The sequence below is a fragment of the Muntiacus reevesi genome, chromosome 1 (assembly GCF_963930625.1).
Source record: "Muntiacus reevesi chromosome 1, mMunRee1.1, whole genome shotgun sequence".
NCBI classification, from domain to species: Eukaryota; Metazoa; Chordata; class Mammalia; order Artiodactyla; family Cervidae; genus Muntiacus; species Muntiacus reevesi.
Window position 1 is genome coordinate 110,931,943 of NC_089249.1, and position 26,132 is coordinate 110,958,074.

General features: G+C 36.6%; 1 protein-coding gene across 2 annotated transcripts in view; it reads right to left on the minus strand.

The window, feature by feature from the left end:
* FNBP1L (formin binding protein 1 like) overlaps positions 1–26,132 on the minus strand; it is a 113,068-nt gene that overhangs the window by 46,202 nt on the left and 40,734 nt on the right. For both annotated transcript variants that reach the window (XM_065908464.1, XM_065908465.1), the window contains exon 2: positions 6,805–6,920. In XM_065908464.1, coding sequence (XP_065764536.1) covers positions 6,805–6,920 — 116 coding nt within the window. The remainder of the gene's footprint in view (positions 1–6,804; positions 6,921–26,132) is intronic.

A 26,132-nucleotide genomic window follows, 5' to 3' on the forward strand; every position in this document is an offset into this window, starting at 1 on the left:
TCTCCCTCCATCTAACAGTTATCATGCTTAAGGGTTGCCAGATTAACAAAGATGACCTTATTTGAGGGTCTCAGTTAAGTGATCCAGAGATGGAAAACATTTTGTACCAGAACTCTGAGGCCAGGATGAGAACTGAATCTCTCAAACACAAAACTTAACTACTGGTGAGTATATTTCTTGCCATGTGCAGCAAAAAAGTCAGTCTGCACTGAAAGAATGAAGCCAACACACAAAAAGAAGCCAAAAAAGGCAGGTGAATGAAGAAAGAGACAGGGAGGGAAAAGGGAGGAAGGCAGGCTGGAAGGAAAGGAAGGCAGTAAGGAAGGAATCACCCAGAAAGTAATAAGCACCGGTAAGGATGTAGAGAAACTAAAACCTTTGTGTATTACTGGTAGGGATGCAAACTAGATCAGCCACTGCAAAAAACAAGATGGCACTCCTCAAAAATTAAACATAGAATTACTATATGATCTAGTAATTCCTCTTCTAGGCATACACACAAAGAATTGAAAGTAGGGAATCAGAGATCTGGACACCATGTTTGTAGAATCACTATTCACAATACCAAAAAGGTGGAAAAAACCCAAATGCTTATCAACAGACGAATGGATAAACGGAATGTGGCACTATCCATACAATGGAATAATATTCAATCTTAAAAAGGAAGGAAATTCTGATATACTTCCCAACACAGATAAACCCTTAAAACATTGTGCTAAGTGAAATAAACTGTGGGAAATTCTTAAAGAGAAAGCCTAACAGCATATTAAAAAGCAGCAGAGACATCACTTTGCCAACAAAGGTCCGTACGAAGTTATGGTTTTTCCAGTAGTTATATACGGATGTGAGACTTGGACCATAAAGAAGGCTGAGTGCCAAAGGACTGATGCTTTTGAACTGTGGTGCTAGAGAAGACTCTTGAGAGTTCCCTGGACGGCAAGGAGATTAAACCAGTCAATCCTAAAGTAAAGCAACGCTGACTACTCATTAGAAGGACTGATGCTGAAGCTCAAATACTTTGGCCACCTGACATGAAGAGCCAACTCACTGGAAAAGACCCTGATGCCGGGAAAGATTGAGGGCAGGAGGAGACGGGGGTGACAGAGGATGAGATGATTGTATGTCATCACTGACTCAATGGACATGAGTTTGAGCAAACTCCAAGAGAGAGTGATGGATCTCTATCCATCTTCCCCTGGTGTGCTGCAGTCCATGAGGGAAGGAAGGGAAGCCTGGCGTGCTGCAGTCCATGAGGTCGCAAAGAGACGTACACGATTGAGCGACTGAACGATAAAAGTGAAATAAATCCATCCCCCAAAGAACAAATACTGCATGATTTTACTTATACAGTACCTAGAGTAGTCAATTTCACAGAAACAGAAAGTAGAATTGCCAGGGCCTAGAAGAAGGGGAAAATGGAGAGTTGTTTAATACACAGAGTTTCAGTTTCTCAAGATGAGTAAGTTCTAAGGATTGGTCACAGAAGGATGAATATACTTAACACAACTGAAATATACACTTAGAAATGATTAAGACAGTAAATTTCACATTAGGTACAAGTGATATTAGACAAATTCTGAATACTGCATTTGTTTTTTTAAAGGACAGGCTTTGTTCTCATTATACCTTTACTGGTGGCAGATCATAAAATAAATTAAGAAAAAATAAGAGGGCTTAAGTATTAATGCCTGAAGGCCCTACAAGAAGAAATTCAAACAAGTTTCAATGGATGTGAAAGTGAACAAAGTATCTTATTTCTTAAAAATGCCAGTTCCTATTTTTGCTCTATCTTTACCACGTCAAGGGTACACAGTCCATAAGATGTGAATGGGGCTCTGTATTCTATATCTATAGTATCAGCTTCATACTCTATACTCAAAGAATATATTCAACAATTCATTACTATTTAGGACGCGATAGGCATAACAATGTGATTTCTAGGCAACTGCAAATCTTTCAGAAGAGTATTTTCTGGTATGTTGAAGACAGAAAAAAAAAAATTATTTTATTTGCTCAATTTAGACCAAGGAAGGAACAGACTGCCCCATATTTAAGTATCACACTTTTCAGAGAAATTTTCTTCTGCAAGTTGATAACTTGTTTTCCCTCTAAATATCAGATTCTTGAAGAAGAACTATACAACACAGTTCTAGATTCAAATAAATAGCTTAATTTATCTGATTTGTCCATATTTTAAACATTAGGATGATAAAATAAACATTATATCTCATTTTAGACACTGCCACAAATTCAAATGGCTACAAATAACTTAGAAATAAAAATATTAAAGGTATTATGAAAAAGCTGAGAGATTAACAAAGTGATCTATACAGCCAACATCATTAACCACCTTCTTATTCTTTATAGTTGTTTAAAGAAGATCTTTAAATCCTTTTCATTGGAAAGTTCACTATCAAAATGTTTAACACAACTGGTTTGAACTTATTTTCTTTTTTTAAAATATTATTTGGCTGCACCTGGTCTTAGTTGTGGTGCATGTGGGCCCTTCGTTGCCACATGTAGGGTCTTTTAATTGACACATCTGGGGTCTTTTAGCTGTAGCCTGTGCGATTTAGTTCCCTGACCAGGGATCAAACCCGCGTCCTCTGCATTGGGAGTGCTGAGTCTTAGCCACTGGACCACCAAGGAAGTCTCTATTTTCTTTCTTAAGAGCTTTATGCTTTATCTGTTAGGTTTGGCTTCATCATTTAACAAAACATTTTAATATAAAAATCAGGAATAGACTGCAATTCTTGTTAAGGTGATGAGCCTTTCTGTTGTACAGCAGAAACTAACACAACATTGTAAAGCAATTATCCTCCAATTTAAAAAAGAAAACCTCAGGGAAGTCAAAAGCATCAAAAGTTAAACAAAGGACGACCAAAAACTAACAGCAGTCTCTACTTTCCATAGATCAGCACAAAAGATGAGCTCCCTAGGTTCTTCTGATATTAAACAGGAACACAGAAAGAGAAAATTCGGATAAAGAAGCATGAGAAAATAAATAGAAAATAGAAACTGCTTTATTTACATTATTCTATATCTAAGCCTATCCTAAATATTGGGGACAGCTCTTAGTAAGGCAATCTCTTCACACTGATGTATAATATATGACATAAACTCTAGTATGGATAGAAAGCAGTACATGGTTCAAAGGTTCAGCATATAGTTAAGAGATCCTAATTTCTAAACTAAACTGAAACACAGATCATTCAATCATTTATGCATTCAACTTATATTCACTAAGCTCTAGAGGTACCAGTCATGTTACCATGGTTGTCTAGGTACAGAAATAGAAATAAGATCCAAGAAATCTGGAGAGATTGCTGTTCTGGTTAAGGTAAGAGTAATTTTTAGTCATCCAATCTATTTTTCTTTCAGTACCACACTGTCACATTTGAGCCAAAAAGGAATCATCTGGGGTGAAATAGAGAAATATAATTTCCTACAGCAATCTCTATGAGAGAACTTACTGCTGTAATTATTTTTACTAGAAAAAAATAATACATACCATTATGCATAGTTTTTCACATAAGAAAATTTAGTCAATCTCTATTATACATATAAAATAGCATAAATTTATTAGAGTAACTTCCACTTTTTATGTCTGCAAACAAGGAAAAACTCTACCAAGCGATTCAAAGTCACTACTTCTCATCCATCAAAATGGACATGGTTGGACTGTTTATAACTATGTCTTCAAACATAATTAGATGCTTTATTTTCTATTTATTCTCATCCTCAAATCACTACCGAAAGTGAATACCAAAACTTAAATAAAGTTAAATCAAAGCCATCAAAACACACAAATAGAAGACAGAAGAAAATAAATTAGGGAGCACCAAAATTATGTGAAAATTTATGCAAATAAAAAGTATATTTACAAAAGTATATTGCAAAATTTAATCCTGCAATATATTTAAAATATTTAACATTCTGAATACAGTTATTATTTAGGAGAAAAAAAGAAGTTGAAAAGAAGTTGTCCTCTGCAGTAGCAAAACAGGAGGGAGTCAACCAAAAGAATTTTTCTCATTAAAGAAAAGGAAATAAACAAGGCACACTTCTTCCCTTTGGACAAAACAGATACTATAAAAAAGCAGCTGATAATTCAATCATTTACTAAGTATTCATCCAAAGCAGCAAATATCAATGTGGACAAAGGGAAGGGAGTTGTGGTTTTCAAGTTACACAAGCCTCCTCCCAACTCTTCTTTATTGGAATTCCTCAACACCTTCCAATAATTCTGTTCTTGTTGAGAATCACTGTAAGTGAAAGCCACTGTTAGGATGAACATGTACTAAATTTCTTTAGTCTGCTGGGACAGAAAAAAGATGCAAATCACTGAACTAGAGTATCTATTTTCTCACTACAAAAGTATATTTTCATACCATGTAATTGTGGGTTCTAACCACTCCTGCTCCAAAAAAGTGGTGTCAAAACCTCTTTTTGCAAGTAAGTGAAAATTATAACCGTTATTATCAGTCACAAAATAGAAGGGCAGACAAGTCTGCTGTTTGATTACAGTCTTTTACTCTGCTAAAATCTTGGCCACCCTGAAACCCTTGAGACCCAAGTTATTCTGGACAACAAAATATAGCATACTGCTGACGGTTTACCTTATAAATTACCAATTTTTCTTTTATAATTTGTGGTGATATTCTTTGAAATGTATCATCTTCTTTGCTTAAGATTACATAATCACTAGAAAAACTTCAATAATTTAAAAGTACAAGTAACAAATATAAGTTCTGTCCCTTCTCATCCCCTACTCTCACTCCCCAGGGGTAACCAGGGTAAAACAATTTGGGGTATATCCTATTTAGATCTCTTCAGAATACACACAAATTTTATACATAGCTATATACACAACCTCAAGTTAGCAAGGACATCTTGCTGTACCTTCAGTTCTACAACTTGTTTATCACACTGACAGACTGAACACCCTTTTAAGTTTAATATGCTGCTATATCTGACTTGTTTAAATTGCATACTCCACAGTATTTTTCATCATTTTCTTACTGACAGGTACCTTTAAGCTGGAAACATTTTATCTTGTTTTTTGCAATATTTTAATCTTTGTTATTTGTCACTTCACACTGCCATCACATCACTGTATTATTGTCTGTAGCATTTCTTCTCTTCACTTTTACTGGCATACTTAAAAACCAGAAAACAATGTGCTAGAGTTGAGATCAAATTAAAAATTAAATGAGGGAAATTTTTCATTGTTCACACATGAATACATTCTTTTTACTGATATTTTAACTTTTCAGAGATCCTTTAATGCTTCCCGATTCTTGCACAGTAAAGTTCCCAAGCCAAAACTTTTGGGCAGGTAAAATATCATCACAATTATTATTAATATACTTGCTTGCTTATATTTCCACATGGAAATTACTTTGTTTAAAAAAAAATAGGGCACAAAAAAATAAATAAAAATTAAAAAACAGGATGCAAATGAATCAAGAAATTAGCATGATGCTACAATTTTAACAAATGTCAAAATAGTAGTATGTATATCATTATAAGCAACCTACTCATCATACTAGTCTATCTCATGGCCACAACCAGTCAGCTCCTTGAATAAACTGCTACAAATGGTGGGCATATGTAGATTCTCACTCAAAATCTCCCTTCCTTCTGTGATCCACTACCTTATATTTCTTTTGGGCAATTAATTAGCTATAAATCAATCTAACATTCTCATTTCTGTGAACTGTTCAGGATAAGCATATAATCTAACCAGGGTCAGCAAAAGGAGACTTGCTGGGATTTCTGGAGGAGAGAAGCCGATACAGGCTTGCACTCTGCTCTCTTTCCATCCCCTCCCTCTCTCCTTTCTTTCACTTTCTTCATTCCTCCTTTCCCTTCCTATCTCCTCCCCTCAAATGCACAACAAAGATCATCATTCTTCCCCAGGATGTGGGAGTATGAAGATATGAAATCTAGAGCTACCGGGTAAAAAGGATGGTACTGAATAAAACTTGAGTATAAAGGCAACAATGGGAAGAAGAGCCAAGAAACAGGAGCCTGAACACATCTGATCTGATCCACAAATCAAATTATGCTTGGACTCTTACCCATGTGTGCCTTGTGGGCTAGATTTTTCTGTCACTATACAACATAAAGAATCCTAATCCCTTTACCTAGAACTTTACATTGTTTTCTAGTCTTCAGGCTTCAAACACTATTTTTATTGAGTAAGTTGCAGCAAAACTATTTATCAGGTTGTGGTCCAACAATGATTTTCTGCTTGAATAAAATCTTAAGGTAAGTTCCATTTGTTTTAAGATTAAAATTTTCCCTTTAAAATTTTTATCTCCTAACACATATTCCAGAATCTCTTTTATCAGTAATATCCATCTACTTTTTGACAGAAAGAAACACAGTTCATCACACTCACTTTCTCAGTCTTAGAAACTATGAAGAAATGAGAAACTAGAGAAATCTTCAATATCTTGGGAAGATTACTAACGCAAAAAGTTCAGGGGAATAAAATTGTAAAGCACAAAATTATTAATATTACCAAGTTATTTCTTTTTCCTGGAATTTTGCTTCCTGATTGTATAATCTTAAGTGTCTTTCTGGAATGAAAGCTGCTCATGATCTAGCCAGCCAATATTTCTTGTGATAATAGACAATGATTTAATTAAACCAGTCACTAAAACAAACCAGTTACCTAATTCAATCTAACTCTGATGAAAAACACAGAATTCAACTCCTGGTGTATCACATTTATCTAAAGCTAACTATTTAAACATGTAATTTCATTTCTGAGAACTGAAAAAAAATGTAACTTACCTCAATTGTTTCGCATAGTTCTGTTCAATTTCTATCCTTTCTTTAACAAATTTGGCATATCTTTCCAAGAAGTCAATTCCCCATTGTGTATGTTTGTCTAAGCTGTCGAACTGATCCTAGAAAAGGAAGATAAAACCACAATGAAAAGTTTGAAATTTTATCCACAAATATTTTAACCAGTTTCTGGTATTTGTCCAGGCAATCACGTATGAAAAGAAAAACTCAGGCTCTTCTTTCTGCTGGTCACCACCAATCTCATCTTTTAAGACCCAGACAGAAATATGTTCTTCAGCATAAATCATGCTATTTTTATGCCTAAATATCTTTACACATGTGGTTCCCCCTGGCTGCAACACCCTCCACAGATCATCTCTTTTTTTTTAAGATCATCTCTTTGCAATTAACTCTTAGTCCTTTCCTTGAAATCCAGCTCAGACAGAAAATGCCCCTAAAATTTCAGACTGAGCTAAATGGTCTTTCTCTGGCTCCCCAAGGCCCCCTACAGATCTTATTCACTTGCAACACTATGTTGAGGGCAGCAGCCATGTATTATTCTACTCTGAACTCCTAAGGTACAAGCACTATTCATTCCCAGCACCACAGCAGATTCTCAGTGAAGAAGTGTTTAAACAGAATCAAATAAACCTGGGTTCAAAATCTGGGCTCTGCATTTACAGTACGTTTTGACCTTGGGCAAGTTACCAAGGCACTTTATACTTTTTCCATAAAATGGGTGTCCCATCACCCATCTCAATAGGACCATGGTCATTCATAAGGTGTTACACAGTACAGGAAACATGCTATTAACACAAGGCTCTTGCAGTCTTCAAAAGATATTCCTGTCTACCTGCTGCCTGAAAAAGCATCATTTCCTATTCTTCAGGAATAATTTCCAAATTGGCTAATAACTTGGTGCTCTCTACATCTCCCGTATTAAAGATATTCAGAGATCAAAATGCTAAACATCAATATTCAATATCCAGAACATTCAGGTATCATCCCTTTCTATATCTCTAGTTGTTTTATCTTTCCAAATCACCCATGGTTTAATCACCTGTGTTATTTACAAATAAATCATTTCAAAATATCTGCCTTTTCTTTCTCTACATAAAAAAAAATTTTTTTTGACCACATGAAGTGGCATGAGGGATCTTAGTTCCCTGACCAGGAATCAAATCCACACCCCTGAAGCGTGAAGTCTTAAATCACTGGACCACCACAGAAGTCCCTTCTTTCCCTACTTTAAATCATTATAAAATTATATTTATAAAAGTAAAGTCTACCTAAACAGCAAAGAGAGAATTCACCCAGCTTTCATTGTCTGGTATTACTACTCTAATCCTATTCTTTCATGTACTTTTCCATTATTATTTGGCTACCAAAGTAGATTTGAAAACAGCAAGAGAATGCACTGTTCAGTAAATTTAATTGGTAGGTTAGTTAATATTTCCCACTATAAATATGAATGCTATTTCAAATTGAAAAACTCCCAATAACAACAACAAAACATTCCAGAAAAAGAAAAGTCCAAAGCTGAAAACAATTACCGTTCATTTTCCAAAGTGTTTTAAGGCTTCTTCCCATCATCCTCTTCATCAAATTCTACATTAAACTTCCTTATCTTCTAGATGAAATCTCCAAAAATGTTTTATTACATACCCCAATCAGTAAAATTTCTGAATATTCCTATATGTATATTATCTATAATTATATATACTACGCTATTTATTGTATTACATAATTATGAAACCCACAAAAATAGAAATCTTGAAAAGAAACAAAAATGAAATAAACATTTTTTTAACCTGTTTATTAACTCACGATGTTTACTGAGCACTTGCCATGTGCCAAGGTCCTTGGGGACAGAGAGAACACTCAGCCCCAGCCCTGCTCGCCATGGGCATACAGTCCAGCCAGCCAGCCAGCAGGCAGGACAGCTCAGCTTGCTGGGGCTCACCCTCCTGTCTTTACAGCGACTTTGTCAATGACGCCCGCGGCTTCCAGACAACCTGCCACGGCAGTCAGTGCCCAGGTCGTCACGGGATTCTGCAGCATAGCTCAACTTAATGATCCCCCATTAGCTCTATTCTCTTGTCCCTAGTGGAAATAAGCGTTATTTTAAATAGTTCTTTTTTTACTTCTTCAATGAAAAAGCAAAAGCCTTGGGGCCAAAAGTTTTTAAAATATCAATATGAAACAATATGAGTAAAAGCAGTGAATTCAACATGCTTCATTATTTCTAAAATCTTGGTTTAATATTTAATGGCAAAGCAATCTGAATGCCTAGGTTATACACTCAAACATTTAGACTAAATTTAGTGGCTGTCACAGCTGGGGAAATAAATGACACCTCAAAAGATATAAAAAGATCTAAATGGAAAAAGTCAACTGTTGACTATACTTTCCAATTCCATTTTATGCAAAAATTTGGTTAAATGTCAGTATTATTATAACAAACTAATCAGAAAATACTCCATCTTTATATTTTTAACAAAGTTTCAAACTCCACTGAAAATGACTGTAATAGATTTTGTGTCAATCTAGCTCAACAACAGTGCCCAGATATTCAGTCAAATATTATCTTGGATGTTTCTGTGAAGGTATTTTTGATAAAATATTAATATGTAAAAAACTGCTTAGTTTGGAATATGTAAAGCACAATACCCTTCATAACGTGGGTGGGCTTCATTCAATCAGTAGAAGGACTTAATAGAACAAAAACTGACCTTCCTTCAAGAAGAAATGCTGCCAGTAGGCTTTCAAGCAAGTTGCAAGCAGACTGCCTTTGGGCTAGAACTGCAACTCTTCCCTGGCCCTACCCTGCAGTTTGGACTTGCCAAACTTCCAAAATCATGTGACCCAACTCCTTATAAATAAATCTCCCTCTTTCCCTCCCACAACACACACGTCTCCTCCTTCACACTGACTTTAAAACAAGCAACAGATTTGTTTTGAAATGTTTTAAGTGTGCAGATATAATAGTTGTAGGTGACATATATCACTTTCAGCAACAAAATTCCATGATGATAGATGCATTTCCAAACATTCATCATCAAAATGTTTTTTCCATAGCTCAAGTTTCTTTGGAAAAGCAGCTATTCATTCACTATTAAAATTTCCCTTTTATCTTAAAGAAACATTATATTTTCCTGAAAATACCTGCTAGGAAAAGCATATTGCTAACAGCCGCTTATTAAAGGTAAACAAATTAAAAACAACATGAGTAAAACAGCAAACCTGAGTGAAACAAAGCTTTTCAACAGTCCCTCCCCATTTTATTTGGAAATACTGTAAAAAGTCTATCAACTATATTTCAAAGATATTATTTTTATAAAAATAATCAAAGTAAACATATACTGTAATATTCTGTGGACTTCTCGCTTTAATTTCCTTTATTTACCAAGAAATGAAGTGCATAAATTACAACCATATCTCAATATTGTTTCTGAAGGAAATTATTACTACAGTGCTTTATCAGGGGTTATTACACGGTTTTTTCATAAAACACTATTCTTCCTGTTGAGAATAATCTTCACATCTTTCCTTTTTGTTGTTAACAGCCAAGTCATGTCCAACTCTTTGTGACCTCATGGACTGCAGCATGCCGGGCCTCTCTGTCCCTCACCATCTCAGAGTTTGCCCAAGTTCATATCCACTGAATCGGTGATGCCATGAAACCATCTCATTCTGTCGCCCTCTTCTCCTTTTGTCCTCAGTCCTTCCCAGTTGCAGTGTCAACTGTTCGCATCAGATGGCCAAAGTATTGGAACTTCATCTTCAGCATCAGTCCTTCTAATGAGTATTCAGGGTTGATTTCCTTTAGGATTAACTGGTTTGATCTCCTTGCAGCCCAAGAGTCTCTCAAGAGTATTCTCTAGCACCACAGTTCAAAAGCATCAATTCTTCGGCACTCTTGCCTTCTCTATGGTCCAACTTGCACATCCATACATACACAGCCTTGATTATACGAACCTTTGTCATCAAAGTGATGTTTTTGCTTCTTAATACATGGTTTACGTTTGTCATAGCTTTCCTGCCAAGAAGCAATCATCTTCTAATTTCATGGCTGCAGTCACCATCCGCAGAGATTTTAGAGCCCAAGAAGAGGAAATCGTCACTGCTTCCACCTTTCCCCCTTCTATTTGCCATGAAGTGTCAGGACCAGATGCCATGATCTTAGTTTTTTAATACTGAGTTTTAAGCCAGTTTTCACCCTCATCAAGAGGTTTAGTTCCTCTTCGCTTTCTGCCATTAGAATGCCATCTATTATCTGCATATCTGAGGTTGTTTATATTTCTCCCAGCAATCTTGATTCCAGGTTGTTAAGTCACCCAGCTCCACATTTCGGATGATGTACTCTGCATGTAAGTTAAATAAACAGAGGAGCAGTACACAGCCCTGTCACACTCCTTTCTCAATTTTGAACCAGTTGTTCCATGTAAGGTCGTAACTGTTGCTTCTTGACCTGCATATAGGTTTCTTAGGAGACAGGTAAGATGGTCTGATATTTCTATCTCTTCAATAAGAGTTTTCCACAGTTTGTTATGATCCACACAAAGGTTTTAGGGTAGTCAATGAAACAGAAGTAGATGTTTTTCTGGAATTCCCTTGCTTTCTCTATGATCCAGTGAATGCTATCAATTTGATCTCAGTTCCTCTGCCTTTTCTAAACCCAGCTTGTACATCTGGAAGTTCTTGGTTCACATACTGCTGAAGCCTAGCTTGAATGATTTTGAGTATAACATTACTAGCATGGGAAATGAGTGCAACTGTCTGACAGTTTGAACATTCTTCAGTACTGCCCTTCTTGGGAACTGAGATGAAGAATGACCTTGTCCAGTCCTGTGGCCACTGCTGGATTTTCCAAATCTGCTGACATATGGACTGCAGCACTTTAATAGCATCGTCTTTTAGGATTTTAAACAGTTCTGTTGGAATCCCATCATTTCCACTAGCTTTATTGGCGGCAGTGCTTCCTGCGGCCCACTTGACTTCACACTCCAGGATGCCGGGCTCTAGGTGAGTGACCACACCATCGTGGTTATCTGCATCATTAAGACCTTTTTTGTACAGTTCTTCCATGTATTCGTGTCATCTCTTCTTGACCTGTTTCTGTTAGGTCTTTACTGTTTCCGTCCTTTATTGAACCCACCTTTCCATAAAACATTCCTCTGATATCTCAAATTTGCTTGAAGAGATCTCTAGTCTTTCACATTCTGTTGTTTTCCTCTATTTCTTTTTGAATTGTTTACTGAAGAAGGCCTTACTGTCTTTCCCTGCTATTCTCTGGAACTCTGCATTCAGTTGGGTATACCTTTCCCTTTCATCCTTGCTTTTTGCTTCTCTTCTTTCCTCAGCTATTTGTAAAGCTGCCTCATACAATCACTTTGCCTTCTTGCATTTCATTTCCTTTGGGATGGTTTTGGTCAATGCCTCCTATACAATACCACGAACCTTTGACCATAGTTCTTCAGGCACTCTATTTACCAGATCTAATCAAGGGATTAGATCTGGTAAATTCTTCACCTCCACTGTATAATCATAGGGGATTTGATTTAGGTCATATCTGACTGGTCTAGTGGTTTTCCCCACTTCCTTTAGCTTAAGCCTGAATTTTGCTATAAGAAGCTGATTATCTAAGCCACAGTCAGTTCCAGATCTTGTTTTTGCTGACTTTATAGAGCTTCTTCATCTTCAGCTGCAAAGAAAGTAATCAATCTGACTCTGGTATTGACCATTTGGTGATGTCATGTGCAAAGTCATCTCTTGTGTTGTTGAAAAAGGGTGTTTGCAAGTCATCAAGACAGTATGGTACTGGCACAAAGACAGAAATATAGATCAATGGAACAGAATAGAAAGCCCAGAGATAAATCCACGAACCTATGGACACCTTATCTTTGACAAAGGAGGCAAGGATATACAATGGAAAAAAGACAACCTCTTTAACAAGTGGTGCTGGGAAAACTGGTCAACCACTTGTAAAAGAATGAAACTAGATCACTTTCTAACACCATACACAAAAATAAACTCAAAATGGATTAAAGATCTAAATGTAAGACCAGAAACTATAAAACTCCTAGAGGAGAACATAGGCAAAACACTCTCTGACATAAATCACAGCAAGATCTTCTATAACCCACCTCCCAGAATATTGGAAATAAAAGCAAAAATAAACAAATGGGACCTGATGAAAATTAAAAGCTTTTGCACAACAAAGGAAACTATAAGTAAGGTGAAAAGACAGCCCTCAGATTGGGAGAAAATAATAGCAAATAAAAGCTTTTGCACAACAAAGGAAACTATAAGTAAGGTGAAAAGACAGCCCTCAGATTGGGAGAAAATAATAGCAAATAATAGCAAATAGACAAAGGATTAATCTCAAAAATATACAAGCAACTCCTGAAGCTCAATTCCAGAAAAATAAATGACCCAATCAAAAAATGGGCCAAGGAACTAAACAGACATTTCTCCAAAGAAGACATACAGATGGCTAACAAACACATGAAAAGATGCTCAACATCACTCATCATCAGAGAAATGAAAATCAAAACCACAATGAGGTACCATTACACGCCAGTCAGGATGGCTGCTATCCAAAAGTCTACAAGCAATAAATGCTGGAGAGGGTGTGGAGAAAAGGGAACCCTCTTACACTGTTGGTGGGAATGCAAACTAGTACAGCCACTGTGGAAAACAGTGTGGAGATTTCTTAAAAAACTGGAAATAGAACTGCCATATGACCCAGCAATACCACTTCTGGGCATACACACTGAGGAATCCAGATCTGAAAGAGACACGTGCACCCCAATGTTCATCGCAGCACTGTTTATAATAGCCAGGACACGGAAGCAACCTAGATGCCCATCAGCAGATGAATGGATAAGAAAGCTGTGGTACATATACACCATGGAATATTACTCAGCTGTTAAAAAGAATTCATTTGAGTCAGTTCTAATGAGATGGATGAAACTGGAGCCCATTAAACAGAGTGAAGTAAGCCAGAAAGATAAAGAACATTACAGTATACTAACACATATATACGGAATTTAGAAAGATGGTAACGATGGCCCTATATGCAGGGCAGAAGAAGAGACGCAGAAGTACAGAACAGACTTTTGAACTCTGTGGGAGAAGGTGAGTGTGGGATGTTTCGAAAGAACAGCATGTATATTATCTGTGGTGAAACAGACCACCAGCCCAGGTGGGATGCATGAGTCAAGTGCTCGGGCCTGGTGGGCTGGGAAGACCCAGAGGAATCGGGCAGAGAGGGAGGTGGGATGGGGAAAAAAAAAGAAAAAGGGTGTTTGCTATGACTAGTGCGTTCTCTTGGCAGTATTCTGTTAGCTTTTGCCCTGCTTCACGTTATACTCCAAGGCCAAACTTGCCTGTTACTCCAGGTATCTCTTGATTTCCTACGTGTGCATTCCAATCCCCTATGATAAATAGGACATCTTTTTTTGGTGTTAGTTCTAGGTCTCGTAGGTCTTCACAGAACTGATTAACTTCAGCTTCTTTGGCATCGGTGGTTGGGGCATATACTTGGATTACTATGATGTTGAATGGACATGGTCAGGCAGGAGATGGCAAGAGTAAACAATGGCATCTTAGGAATCAGTGAACTAAAATGGATGGGAATGGGCGAATTTAATTCAGATGACCGTTATACCTACTACTGTGGGCAAGAATCCTGGAAAAGAAAGAGGGTAGCCCTCATAATCAACAAGAGTCCGAAATACAGTACTTGGGTGCAACATCAAAAATGACAGAATGATCTCAGTTCGTTTCCAAGGCAAACCATTCAACATCACAGTTTCAGGAGTATAGCAAAGTAACTCAGTTATACATATACGTGTATTATTTTTCAAATTCTTTTCCCAAAAGAATTGATGCTTTTGAACTCTGGTATTGGAGAAGACTCTTAAGAGTTCCTTGGACTGCAAAAAGAACAAACCAGTCAATCCTAAAGGAAATCAGTCCTGAATATTCATCGGAAGGACTGATGCTAAAGCTGAAGCTTCAACACTATGGCCACTTGATGCGAAGAGCCAACTCACTGGTAAAGACGCTGATGCTGGGAAAGTCTGAAGGCAAAAGAGGACAAGATGGTGAGACAGCATCACTGACCCAATGGACATGAGTTTGAGCAAGTTCCAGGAGATGGTGAATGACAGGGAAGGCTGATGTGCTGCTGTCCATGGGGTCACAAACAGTTGGACACAACTGAGTGACTGAACAACAGCAACAATTCTTCGAATCCAAGAGCAAGGGATATCTTTCCATTTCTTTGAGTCATCTTCAATCTCCTTTATTAATGTTTTATAGTTCTCAGTATATAAGTCTTTTACCTCCTCCTGCTGCTGCTGCTGCTAAATCGCTTCAGTCGTGTCCGACTCTGTGTGACCCCATAGACGGCAGCCCAATGGGCTCCTCTGCGCCTGGGATTCTCCAGGCAAGAACACTGGAGTGGGTTGCCATTTCCTAGGTGAGGTTTATTATTAAGAATTTTATTTTTTTGATGCAATTTTATAAGGGATTGTTTACATTCTCTTTCTGGTATTTCATTGTTAATATTTAAAAATGCCACCAATTTCTGTATGTTGCTACCTTGCTGAATTCATTTATCAGTTCTAGTAGTTTCTGTGTGAAGCCTTTAGGGTTTTTTTCTATTACAGTATTATGTCATCTGCATATAATGACAATTTTACCTCTTCTCTACCAATCTGAGTATCTTTTATTTCTTTTTCTTGTCTGACTGCTGTGGCTAGGACTTCCAATATTAAGTTTAAGAGAAGCGGTAAAGTGAGAATCCTTGTCTTGTTCTAGATTTTACTGGGAAGGCTTTCAGCTCTTCACTATTGAGTATTATACTGGCTGTGGGTTTGTCATAAATAGCTCTTGTTATGTTAAGCTACATTTCCTCTGTACAGCTCCTATAATTCAGTAACAAAGAAACAACTCAATCAAAAAATGGGCAAAAGACCTAAACTGACATTTCTCTAAAGACAACATATGGATGGGCAATAGGTATACAAAAATTAGCTTTACATCAATAATTATGAGAGAAATATAAATCAAAATTACAATGAAGTACCACTTTACAGCAATCAGATTAGCCTTCATTAAAAAGTCTACAAATAATAAATGGTGAAGAGGGTGTGAAGAAAAGGGAATGCTCCTACACTGTTGGGGAAATGTAAATTGCTATAGCCACTATGGAAAACAGGGCTTCCCTGGTGGCTCAGCTGGTAAAGAATCTGCCTGCAGCATGGGAGACCTGGGTTTGATCCCTGGGTTGGGAAGGTCCTTGAGAAAGGAACGGCTACTCACTCTAGCATTCTGTCCTGGAGAATTCCATGGACTCTATGGTCCATGGGGTTGCAAAGTCAGACATGCCAGAGCGACTTCCACTTCACTATGGAAAATAGTATGCAGGGTTCTGAAAAAACTAGAGTTGCTGCATGATCCAGCAATCCCACTCCTGGACATATATCCAGAGAAAAACATGGTTCAAAAGGACACATGCACCCCAATCACTATTCAAAATAGCCAAGACACGGAAGCAAACTAAATGTCCATTAACAGATGAATGAATAAGAAGATGTGGTACACACACACAATGGAATACTACGTGGCCACTAAAAAAAAAAAATTAAAATAATGCCATTTGCAGCAATATGAACGGACCTAGAAATTATCATACTGAGGAGTCAGAAAGACAAATACCAAAGGTATACCAAAGGATATCACTTATGTGTGGAATCTAAAATATGACATAAATGAACATATCTATGAAACAAAAACAAACTCACAGGTATAGAGAATAGGCTTGTGGCAGCAAAGAAGAGAGGGGTAGAGGAGGGAAGGGGAGGGAGTTTGAGATTAGTAAAAGCAAACACAGGATGGATAAACAACAAGGTCCTACTGTACAACACAGGGAACTATATTCAATATCCTATGATAAACCATAATGGAAAATTTTTAAATATAATAATGTATAACTGAGTCTCACCTTGCTATACAGCAAAAATTAAACACATTATAAATCAACTATACTTCAATAAATTTTCAAAAAATTAAAAAACAAGCAGTGAAACAAATTCATTTACTCATAATGATTTCAATATTTTTATGGAATTCAGTGACTTAATAAATTTTAAAATCAGAAAAGATAACAAAGTGAACTTTATCACATAGTACAGCACATACAAGGCACTTACTCCCTGACTGAATAACCATTCTATTTATAATATATATACTTTTGAACTTACAAAGTTTCACATATATCACCAGATATCACCTGCAAAACTCTACTGATATAGCATTTTACAAATAGGAAAAAGTTTCTGAAATTAAAGACTTCAACCTCTGACTCCAATCTCGTTTTCTTTCTACTACAACATGCTATTATTTGATAAATAAGTATATAGTAATTAATGCTTATTATTAAACAATGGTTCTAGACCCTTCATTTTATAAATATTGAAGCTGATGCCCAGAATGCTTACCTGACTAGCTCACACATAACTAGCTAGAGATTATCTTTTTAAATCACTGCCAGTTTTATATTCTTAGTATCTAAATGAGTAACAGTTGTGAATACTATTACTTAAAATGATGCATTTCTTTTAATAGGAGAGAAATATAAGCCTGGAAGAATTTTTTGGTCACTGGAAACTTTGATGAAAGGAACAAATAAAAAATCTCAAAGTTAGAAACTGCCTAATACAAACACATACTGAATGTCATAACCATTCTTTACAACATTTCTGATAAGAAGTCATTTACTCTTTCTTTAGTAGTCTTAGCATTAGTCTGCAAAACAATTTGGAAACATGAGAGAAGATGGCTGGAGATGGAGGAATGACTCTTACTATCACAAAATAAAGTACAAAGCTCAAATAAAAAAATTAGAATCAGAATCCTAAGACTTCAGTTCTTCAAAAGTAGTATCTCCTAAAGCCTTCATACGTCTCCCTGCTAGAAAATGTTGTGGAAAGACAAACTAAAGAATTAAGCATTATTCTGAAACCACCTATAGATTAGAAATAAAACTATTGTCATCAAAATAGGTAACTTATCCTCACACTTCCTTATTCTTTCCACTTTTAGCAATGCTCTTATTTCTAGGACTTATTCTAGATTACTATAGTCAGTCCAACTTCTTCCATTTCCGTGCCTTAGTCATCACCTTACTTCCTTTTCTAAAACATTTACTCTTACTATAGCTTCTGTGAAATGTATCTTTCCATCAGAGGTGTACAGTGATTAAATCTTACCGTTTCATTTTTAAACCCAAGAGAGTTCTTGTTTCCTTCAGGCACTGTCTTTTAATTTTGTAAAATGTTTAAAGCTATTTTCCCTTACTCATTTGTGAGCACAAGGAAAACATTCTAAATTAAGGCTGGCATCAACGCCAACTTAAATGTCTACACCATTCAGTGTAAATCAAATGAATTATATGTTGCTCCAAGATTCTACTTGGAGAAATAAGGTAGTAATAAACACTATATTTACTCAATTTTATTTATCTATATAGTGATATATTTAATGTAATTTAAATAAAAAAGAACTGTCTTATGTATCACAAAATATGGTAAAGTTTTAGAAGTTACTACTAAATATTCAATCCTTGTTTTCCTAATTACTTTGGTAAAGCCTTGCATCCAAATGAAGTTCCAGTAAAGTGCTTTTAGTAAAGCACCAAGGGTCACAACTATTTTAAAAGAGACTTTCTTCACTAAAAAGCAGAATAATGACTTTGCTGTCCTAGTTTGGGCTTACTCTATGGCTCCAATTTTCTGCCAACGTTTTTCCAGCACTTCTGAATACCTAAGTACTACTGAAAACGTTTTTAAGATCTAACAGAACTGACTTTTCTCATTCTCTGATTCATAAGGGACTGTGGAAATTTCTTCTTTAAGTCTCATGGATCTGAGAAATCGATTTACAATTTAGGGTCAACAATATCTGCCTCCAAAGTAAACTGATGAACATTCTAAGTTTTTAAAAATTACCTTACTTATTTGAATTTTCTTGTGGTTTTATTTTTTAAAAGACAAAATGCAAACTTGTTTGTTTGGGAAACTCACATATTAAGCTCTTAGTGACTTCAGAATCTATCCAGGTTATCCTTCCAACATCCCTCTGTGTATTTTTTACTTCATAGAACTTTCTCCTCTACTACCGTAGGAACTCAATCCAACAGTCATCTCCACTGTCATTAGCCTCACTCCTCTCTCCCCAATAAATTTTAAGAATCTCATTTCTCAGATAGCTAGCCCTATCAACTCAATATCTCTAGTACCCCAAAGTCTGTAATTCTGTCCCCTCAAGTGACCTCAATCCATGGATTCTCACATTTTATTACTATTCCTCGCCCTGCTCCTGTTTTCATCTCCATTTTTACAGCTTGGGTTCCTAAATCATCACTATAATCACTCCTTGCAAAGAGTTTGAATGTCCTTGCCCTCTCGCTTTGTCAGATTTCAACCCTAGTTTTATATTTAATTCTTCATCAACCCTTTCCCACCCCACTAAAGCAACATTAAAAAAAAGAAAAAGAAGTAACTATGCTGACAGGTCATACTTTGAAGTCTGTGCCTATTAACTTAATAGGTTTTAATGCTACTTAGCCTGAAACCATTGACTACATCACTACTAACCAACTATCTTAAACCTTGCTTCTTCACTTAAAACTTGGACCATATCCTATCTCTCTCTCTCTCTCAGCTAGTCATCTTGCTTCTTACCTCACTAAAGAGAAGCACTCAGAACCTATTTCATCATTCTCCAACTCAATTCTTCACTGTAAACACATGTTTTTATTCTGCCTTCCTGCCTATTACTTTGAGTAACAGTCCATACATACCCTTACTGCTTCTGCTTACCTAAAGAACTAACACAGTTTCCGGTTTGGTTGTTATAATATTCAAGACCCTAAGCCTGCATATGCTTGATGTAATCCAGGAAGAGCAAGAATAAGCAACATCTGCTGAATGAACAGGAGAAAGAGAAGAGTAGTAACAGTTGAAATGTAGGTGTAGGGGGTCAGAATGCAGATCACACATGCCTTACTTTCCATTATAAGGGCTTGGCTTTAAGACAGAGTGAGATGAAAACACACCGCATGGTCTTGAGCATAAGCCTAACAGGTTTTTAAACAGATCACTCTGGCATCGATGCTGATAAAAACTGTTTCAAAGCAAGAGAGACATTGAGACAGGCTACTGCAATAATCCATACCGGGGATAAGTTGGCTAGTCCAGGGTAGAAGCAGCAGAGTGGTATGAATTGGTAAAATTTTGGATATATTCTGAGGCAGTGCCAATGAAATTTTACAGTGTCTTGTGTATGCGCTGTGCAAGAGAGACATAAATTCTGAGCACAATGAACTAGAGGGATATAGTGCTTTGAACTAAACTGGGAGAACAAGTGAACAAGTTTGGTCAAAGTAAAAACAAATATTTTGGTTTTACAGTTATGTTTGATATCCTTGGACATCCAGGTAGACATGTTGAGTAGGTGCTTAAATAACATGCCTGGAATTCAACAGAAGTGGTCTCCCCAAAGACATATGGTAAAACATGATCCTGGATGCAATTTCAATTAAGCTCTGTTGCATAACAACAATTAGAGGTCAAAGGATTGAGGAGGAACCAGCAAAAGACATTGAGAAGGAATGAATGACCAGTAAGGTTAAGAGTAAAACTAGAAAAGTTTGGTATCTTGGAAACCACATGAATAATGCATTATTTCAAGGAGGAAATGATGTACTTTGTCAGTCAGTTCAGTCTCTCAGCTGTGTCCAACTCTTTGCAACTCCATGGACTGCAGTACGCCAGGCTTCCCTGTCCATCACCATCTCCTGGAGCTTACTCAAATCACATCCACTGTGTCGGTGATGCCATTTAACCATCTCATCCTCTGTCGTCCCCTTCTCCTCCCACCATCAATCTTTCCCAGCATCAGGGTCTTTTCCAAGGAGTCGGTTCTTCCCATCAGGTGGCCAAAGTATTGGAGTTTCAGTTTCAGCATCAGTCCTTCCAATGAATATTCAGGACTGATTTCTTTAGAATGGACTGGTTGGATCTCCTTGCAGTCCAAGGGACTCTCAAGAGTCTTCTCCAACACCACAGTTCAAAAGCATCAATTCTTGGGCACTCAGTTTTCTTTATAGTCCAACTCTTACATCCATACATTACTACTGGAAAAACTATAGCTTTGAATACACAGACCTTTGTTGGTAAAGTAATGGCTCCCCTTTTTAACATATAGTCTAGGTTGGTCATAGCTTTTCTTCCAAAGGAGCAAGCATCTTTTAATTTCATGGCTGCAGTCACCATCTGCATTGATTTTGGAGTCCCCAAAAATAACATCTGTCACTGTTTCCACTGTTTTTCCATATACTTGTCATGAAGCAATGGGACCAGATGCCATCATCTTTGTTTTCTGAATGTTGAGTTTTAAGCCAACTTTTTCATTCTCCTCTTTCACTTTCATCAAGAGGCTCTTTAGTTCTTCACTTTCTGCCATAACAGTGGTGTCATCTGCCTATCTGAGGTTATTGATATTTCTCCTGGCAATCTTGATTCCAGCTTGTGCTTCATCCAGTCCATCATTTCTCATGACGTACTCTGCATATAAATCAAATAAGCAGGGTGACAATATACAGCCTTGACGTATTCCTTTCCCGATTTGGGACCAGTCTGTTGATCCATGTCTAGTTCTAACTGTTGCTTCTTGATCTGCATACAGGTTTCTCAAGAGGCAGATCAGGTGGTCTGGTAGTCCCATCTCTTGAAGAATTTTCCACAGTTTGTTGTGATCCACACAGTCAAAGGCTTTGGCATAGTCAATAAAGCAAAAATAGATGTTTTTCTGGAACTCTCTTGCTTTTTCGATGATCCAGTGGATGTTGGCAATTTGATCTCTGGTTCCTCTGCTTTTTCTAAATCCAGCTTGAACATCTGGAATTTCACAGTTCACATACTGTTGAAGCCTGGCTTGGAGAATTGTGAGCATTACTTTGCTAGCATGTGAGATGAGTGCAATTGTGCAGTAGTTTGAGCATTTTTTGGCATTGCCTTTCTTTGGGATTGGCATAAAAACTGACCTTTTCCAGTCAAGTGCTACTCAAAGTAATATGAGGACTAAAAAGTGACCACCAGGATTTAGCAATGTGCAGATCACTGACAACCTTAACAAGAGCAGTTTTATTGAAGTAGTAAGGACAAAAGTCTGACTAAAATGGATTTTTAAAAGATTAGGAAGAAAGAAATTAGAAACAGTGTATACAGACACCACTTTGAAGAACTCTGCTTTCAAGGAGAGAAGAGATATGGGATGATTAGCTAAAGAAAGAAGTGAGGTTAAATGTAGGTGGACTTTACTATAATAAACAATATGATCATATGCTAGCAGAAATAAGACAAATAAAAGAAAAACTGATAATATAGAAGGAAGAACTGGAGCAATGAACATTGAGTAGGTAAAAATAGATGCACACCTAAGTGAAGGGACTAATCTTTGCTAAAACCACAGGCAGTTCAGTTACAGTAACAGAAGAGAAGGCAGAGTAAATGGACACAATTTTGGTGTGTAGTAGCTTGTGGTAGTTGGTGGTAGTAGTTTGTGGAAAATTCTCTTATGATCACTTCTATTCTTTTCAGTAAAATAGGAGGCAAGGTCACTAATTAAGAATAAGAATATAGTAGTATTATGAGGACAGAGAAGGCAATGGCAACCCACTCCAGTATTCTTGCCTGGAAAATTCCATGGATGGAGGAGCCTGGTAGGCTGCAGTCCTTGGGGTCGCTAAGAGTCAGACATGACTGAGTGACTTCACTTTCACTTTTCACTTTCATGCACTAGAAAAGGAAATAGCAATCCACTCCAGTGTTCTTGCCTGGAGAATCCCAGGGACGGGGGAGCCTGGTGGGCTGCCGTCTATGGGGTCACACAGCATCGGACACGACTGAAGCGACTTAGCAGCCACAGTATTAAGAGATTTGAAGGGGAAAAAAAGACCATCTCTTCCTCTTTTGCAAACATAATTTTAATCAATAAGCATCAAATATATAGAAACATATATACAACAACACAAAAAAATATAACAATTCTTCAATCTCTCCAAGTATGGTTTATAAATGAATACCAAGTCCTTAATTAATAGAGCCATGTCTTTTAAAGACAATAATTTAGCAGGTCATAATTTTGCACAAAAAGTAAAAAATAACTTATAAGAAGATGGTCCTGTGGTTATGACAATATGGCTCTCAAGATTTCTAGTCAGGGAACTAGCTGACCAGCACCCCAGCTACCAGGCTCGCCACCACTAACTGTTCCCGCACAGCAAGGAAGGCAGGGATATGAAGAAAGATTTGGTTGAGGGAGACCAAGGAATCTTCCAACAGATGAATTTGGCTCAAAAACTCCTTGACAAATTCCTCCTTGTCAAATTCTCTTTAGAACTTCACTGTAGCCTAAGACGCTTCTATTCAATCTTCCTTCCTTCTCCCCTTCTTCCCCCTTTAAGGTCAAACTGTAATTTAGAATTGCATTTTCCTAATGATTAGTGACACTGAATATCCTGTCATGTGTTTACTGGTCAACTGTAGATCTTCTTTAAAGAAATATCTATTCAAATGCTTTAGTCATTTCTCATAGGGTTGTTTAAGTTTGTTTGTTGTTGCCGAGTTGTAAGAATTACATATTCTGCACATTAATCCCTATTCATATATATTTTTGCAAGTATTTTCTCCTATTCTCTGGATTGCCTTTTTACTATGTTGATGGCATTAATACACAGAAGTTTTCAATTTTTATCAAGTCCGATTTTGAAGTCCAATTTACCTATTTTCTCTCTTGATATCTGTTTTTGGTATCACATCCAAGAAAGCAGTGCCAAATCTAATGTCATGAAACTCTCCCATGTTTTCTTCTAAGGCTTTTTATAACTTTAGCTTCTACATTTAGCTATTGATTCATATTAATGCTGACTCAATTTTTTTTACATGTTGTAAGGTAAAGATTCATATTCATTCTTTTGCACGTGGCTATTCAGCTTTCCCAGCTGAAGAGGTCCCACTGAAAGGAGTTGGCACCTTTATTCAAAATAATTTAATCATGCAGGTGAGGATTTATTGTGGGCTTTCTATGCTATTCCATCAGTCTTTAAGGTCTATCTGTATTCCAGTACCATACTGTACCTCTGTAATAAGTCTTGAAATCAGTAAATGTCAGCTCTCAAAGTATGTTCTTCTTTTTCAAGATTCTCTTGGCTCCTTGGTATCTCTTGAGAATTCATATGAATTTTAGAATTGATGTTTCTGTTCTGCAAAAAAACGTCATGGGGATCTTGATAGAGATAGAATCTGTAAAATGCTCTGACTAGTATAGTGAGAGAAGTCACTCAGTTGTGTTCAACTCTGCGACCCTATGGACTGTAACCTACCAGGCTCCTCTGCCCATGAGATTTTCCAGGCAAGAGCACTGGAGTGGGTCGTCCTTTGGCTAGTATGGACATCTATTTAATTTATATCTTGTTAATATCTTTCAGCAATGTTTTATTGTTTTCAACGGATAACTCTTCCACCTCCTCAGTTATTCATTCCTAGGTATTCTTCTTGATGCAATTATAACTGGAATTATTTTCTTAATTTTCTTTCAAATTGTTCATTGTTAGTGTGCAGAAATCCAACCGAGTTGGGAGCAGTGATTTTGTACCCTATAATTTTGCTGAGCTTGTTTATATTAGTTTTAAAATTTTTTTCTGGAATATTTAGTGATTCTTACATATAAGATCATGTCACCTGTGAACAGAGATAATTTTACTTATGTTGATCAGATTTGGGTATCTTTCATTTTCCTTTCTTGAATAATTTCTCTGGCACAAACTCCCAGTACTACACTGAACAGAAGTAATGAAAGAAGGTATACTTGTGTTGTTCCTGTTCTTAGAGGGAAAACTTTCAAATCTTTCACCACTGGGCAAGATGCTAGTATAGGTAAAAAGATAAATTTTAAACTAAGTCCTGAAAAATAGGTAGGATATGAACACCTAGAAACAAGAGAAGATGACATTCCAGGGAGAAGAAATTATATAATCAAAAGCAGGAAGAAAAAAATGAAGTAACTCTGAAAACTTCTGTTAAAAGCAGCTACTATCAAAATGGAAGGTATCACCTAAGTCTATATGGTTCATTTTCTAAGAAATAACAGAAGTGGCTACCAAATCTAAGTATGCTATTGTCCAAATTCCCTCTATACTTGTTAACCAAATATATGATACACAAATCTTATATGGACAATCTACAAATTCTATTGAACAAAATGGATTAGTAACTAGCCATGTAAAGCATGAACTCTTCCTATTCTGAGCAAATGTCCTTTTTAAGTTCAATACTTAGAGTATCTTTCCTAAAAATAACCAACTTTCTAGAACAAAAACCATCCAATTAATTTCTGAAATAGTTTTACTATATGCACACAGAAAGCAAGTGATATGGTTCTTTGACAAGTCACTCAAGACGATTTTTATTTTCAAGCTACAAATTTCTAAATGACAGATCACATAAAAATTTTATATAAAATACTTTCAAAGGTGATAAAATTTTTAAATTCTTATTCCATATGCTTCTAAAATAACTGAATTCCCTAGAATTCTCTTTTCTCTGAATACTCAAATATAAAGCATAGTTTAAGAAGTGTACTTTTTCAGTTATGTGTTGTTGTTTTGGTTTTTTACAAAACATACCACACATACACAAAAAGGAGCGTGTATATGTATGTCATAAATACACAAAAAAGATCTTAATGACTTGGATAACCATGATGGTGTGGTCACTCACCTAGAGCCAGAAATCCTGGAGTGTGAAGTCATGTGAGCCTTAGGAAGCAGAACTAAGAACAAAGCTAGTGGAGGTGATGGAAGTCCAGCTTAGATATTTCAAATTCTAAAATGATGCTATTAAGTTCTGCACTCAATATGTCAGAAAATCTGGAAAACTCAGCAGTGGCCACAGAACTGGAAAAGGTCATTTTCATTCCAGTGCCAAAGATGGGCAATGCCAAAGAATGTTCAAACTACCATACAATTAACTCTTTTCACATGCTGGCAAGATAATGCTCAAAATCCTTCAACTTAAGCTTCAGCAGTATTAAACAGAGAACTTCTAGATGTACAGCTGGGTTTAGAAAAGGCAGAGGAACCAGAGATCAAATTGCCAACATCCACCAGATCGTAGAAAAAGCAAGGAAATTCCAGAAAAACATCTATTCTGTTTCATGACTACACCAAAGCCTTTGAGTGTGTGGATCACAACAAACTG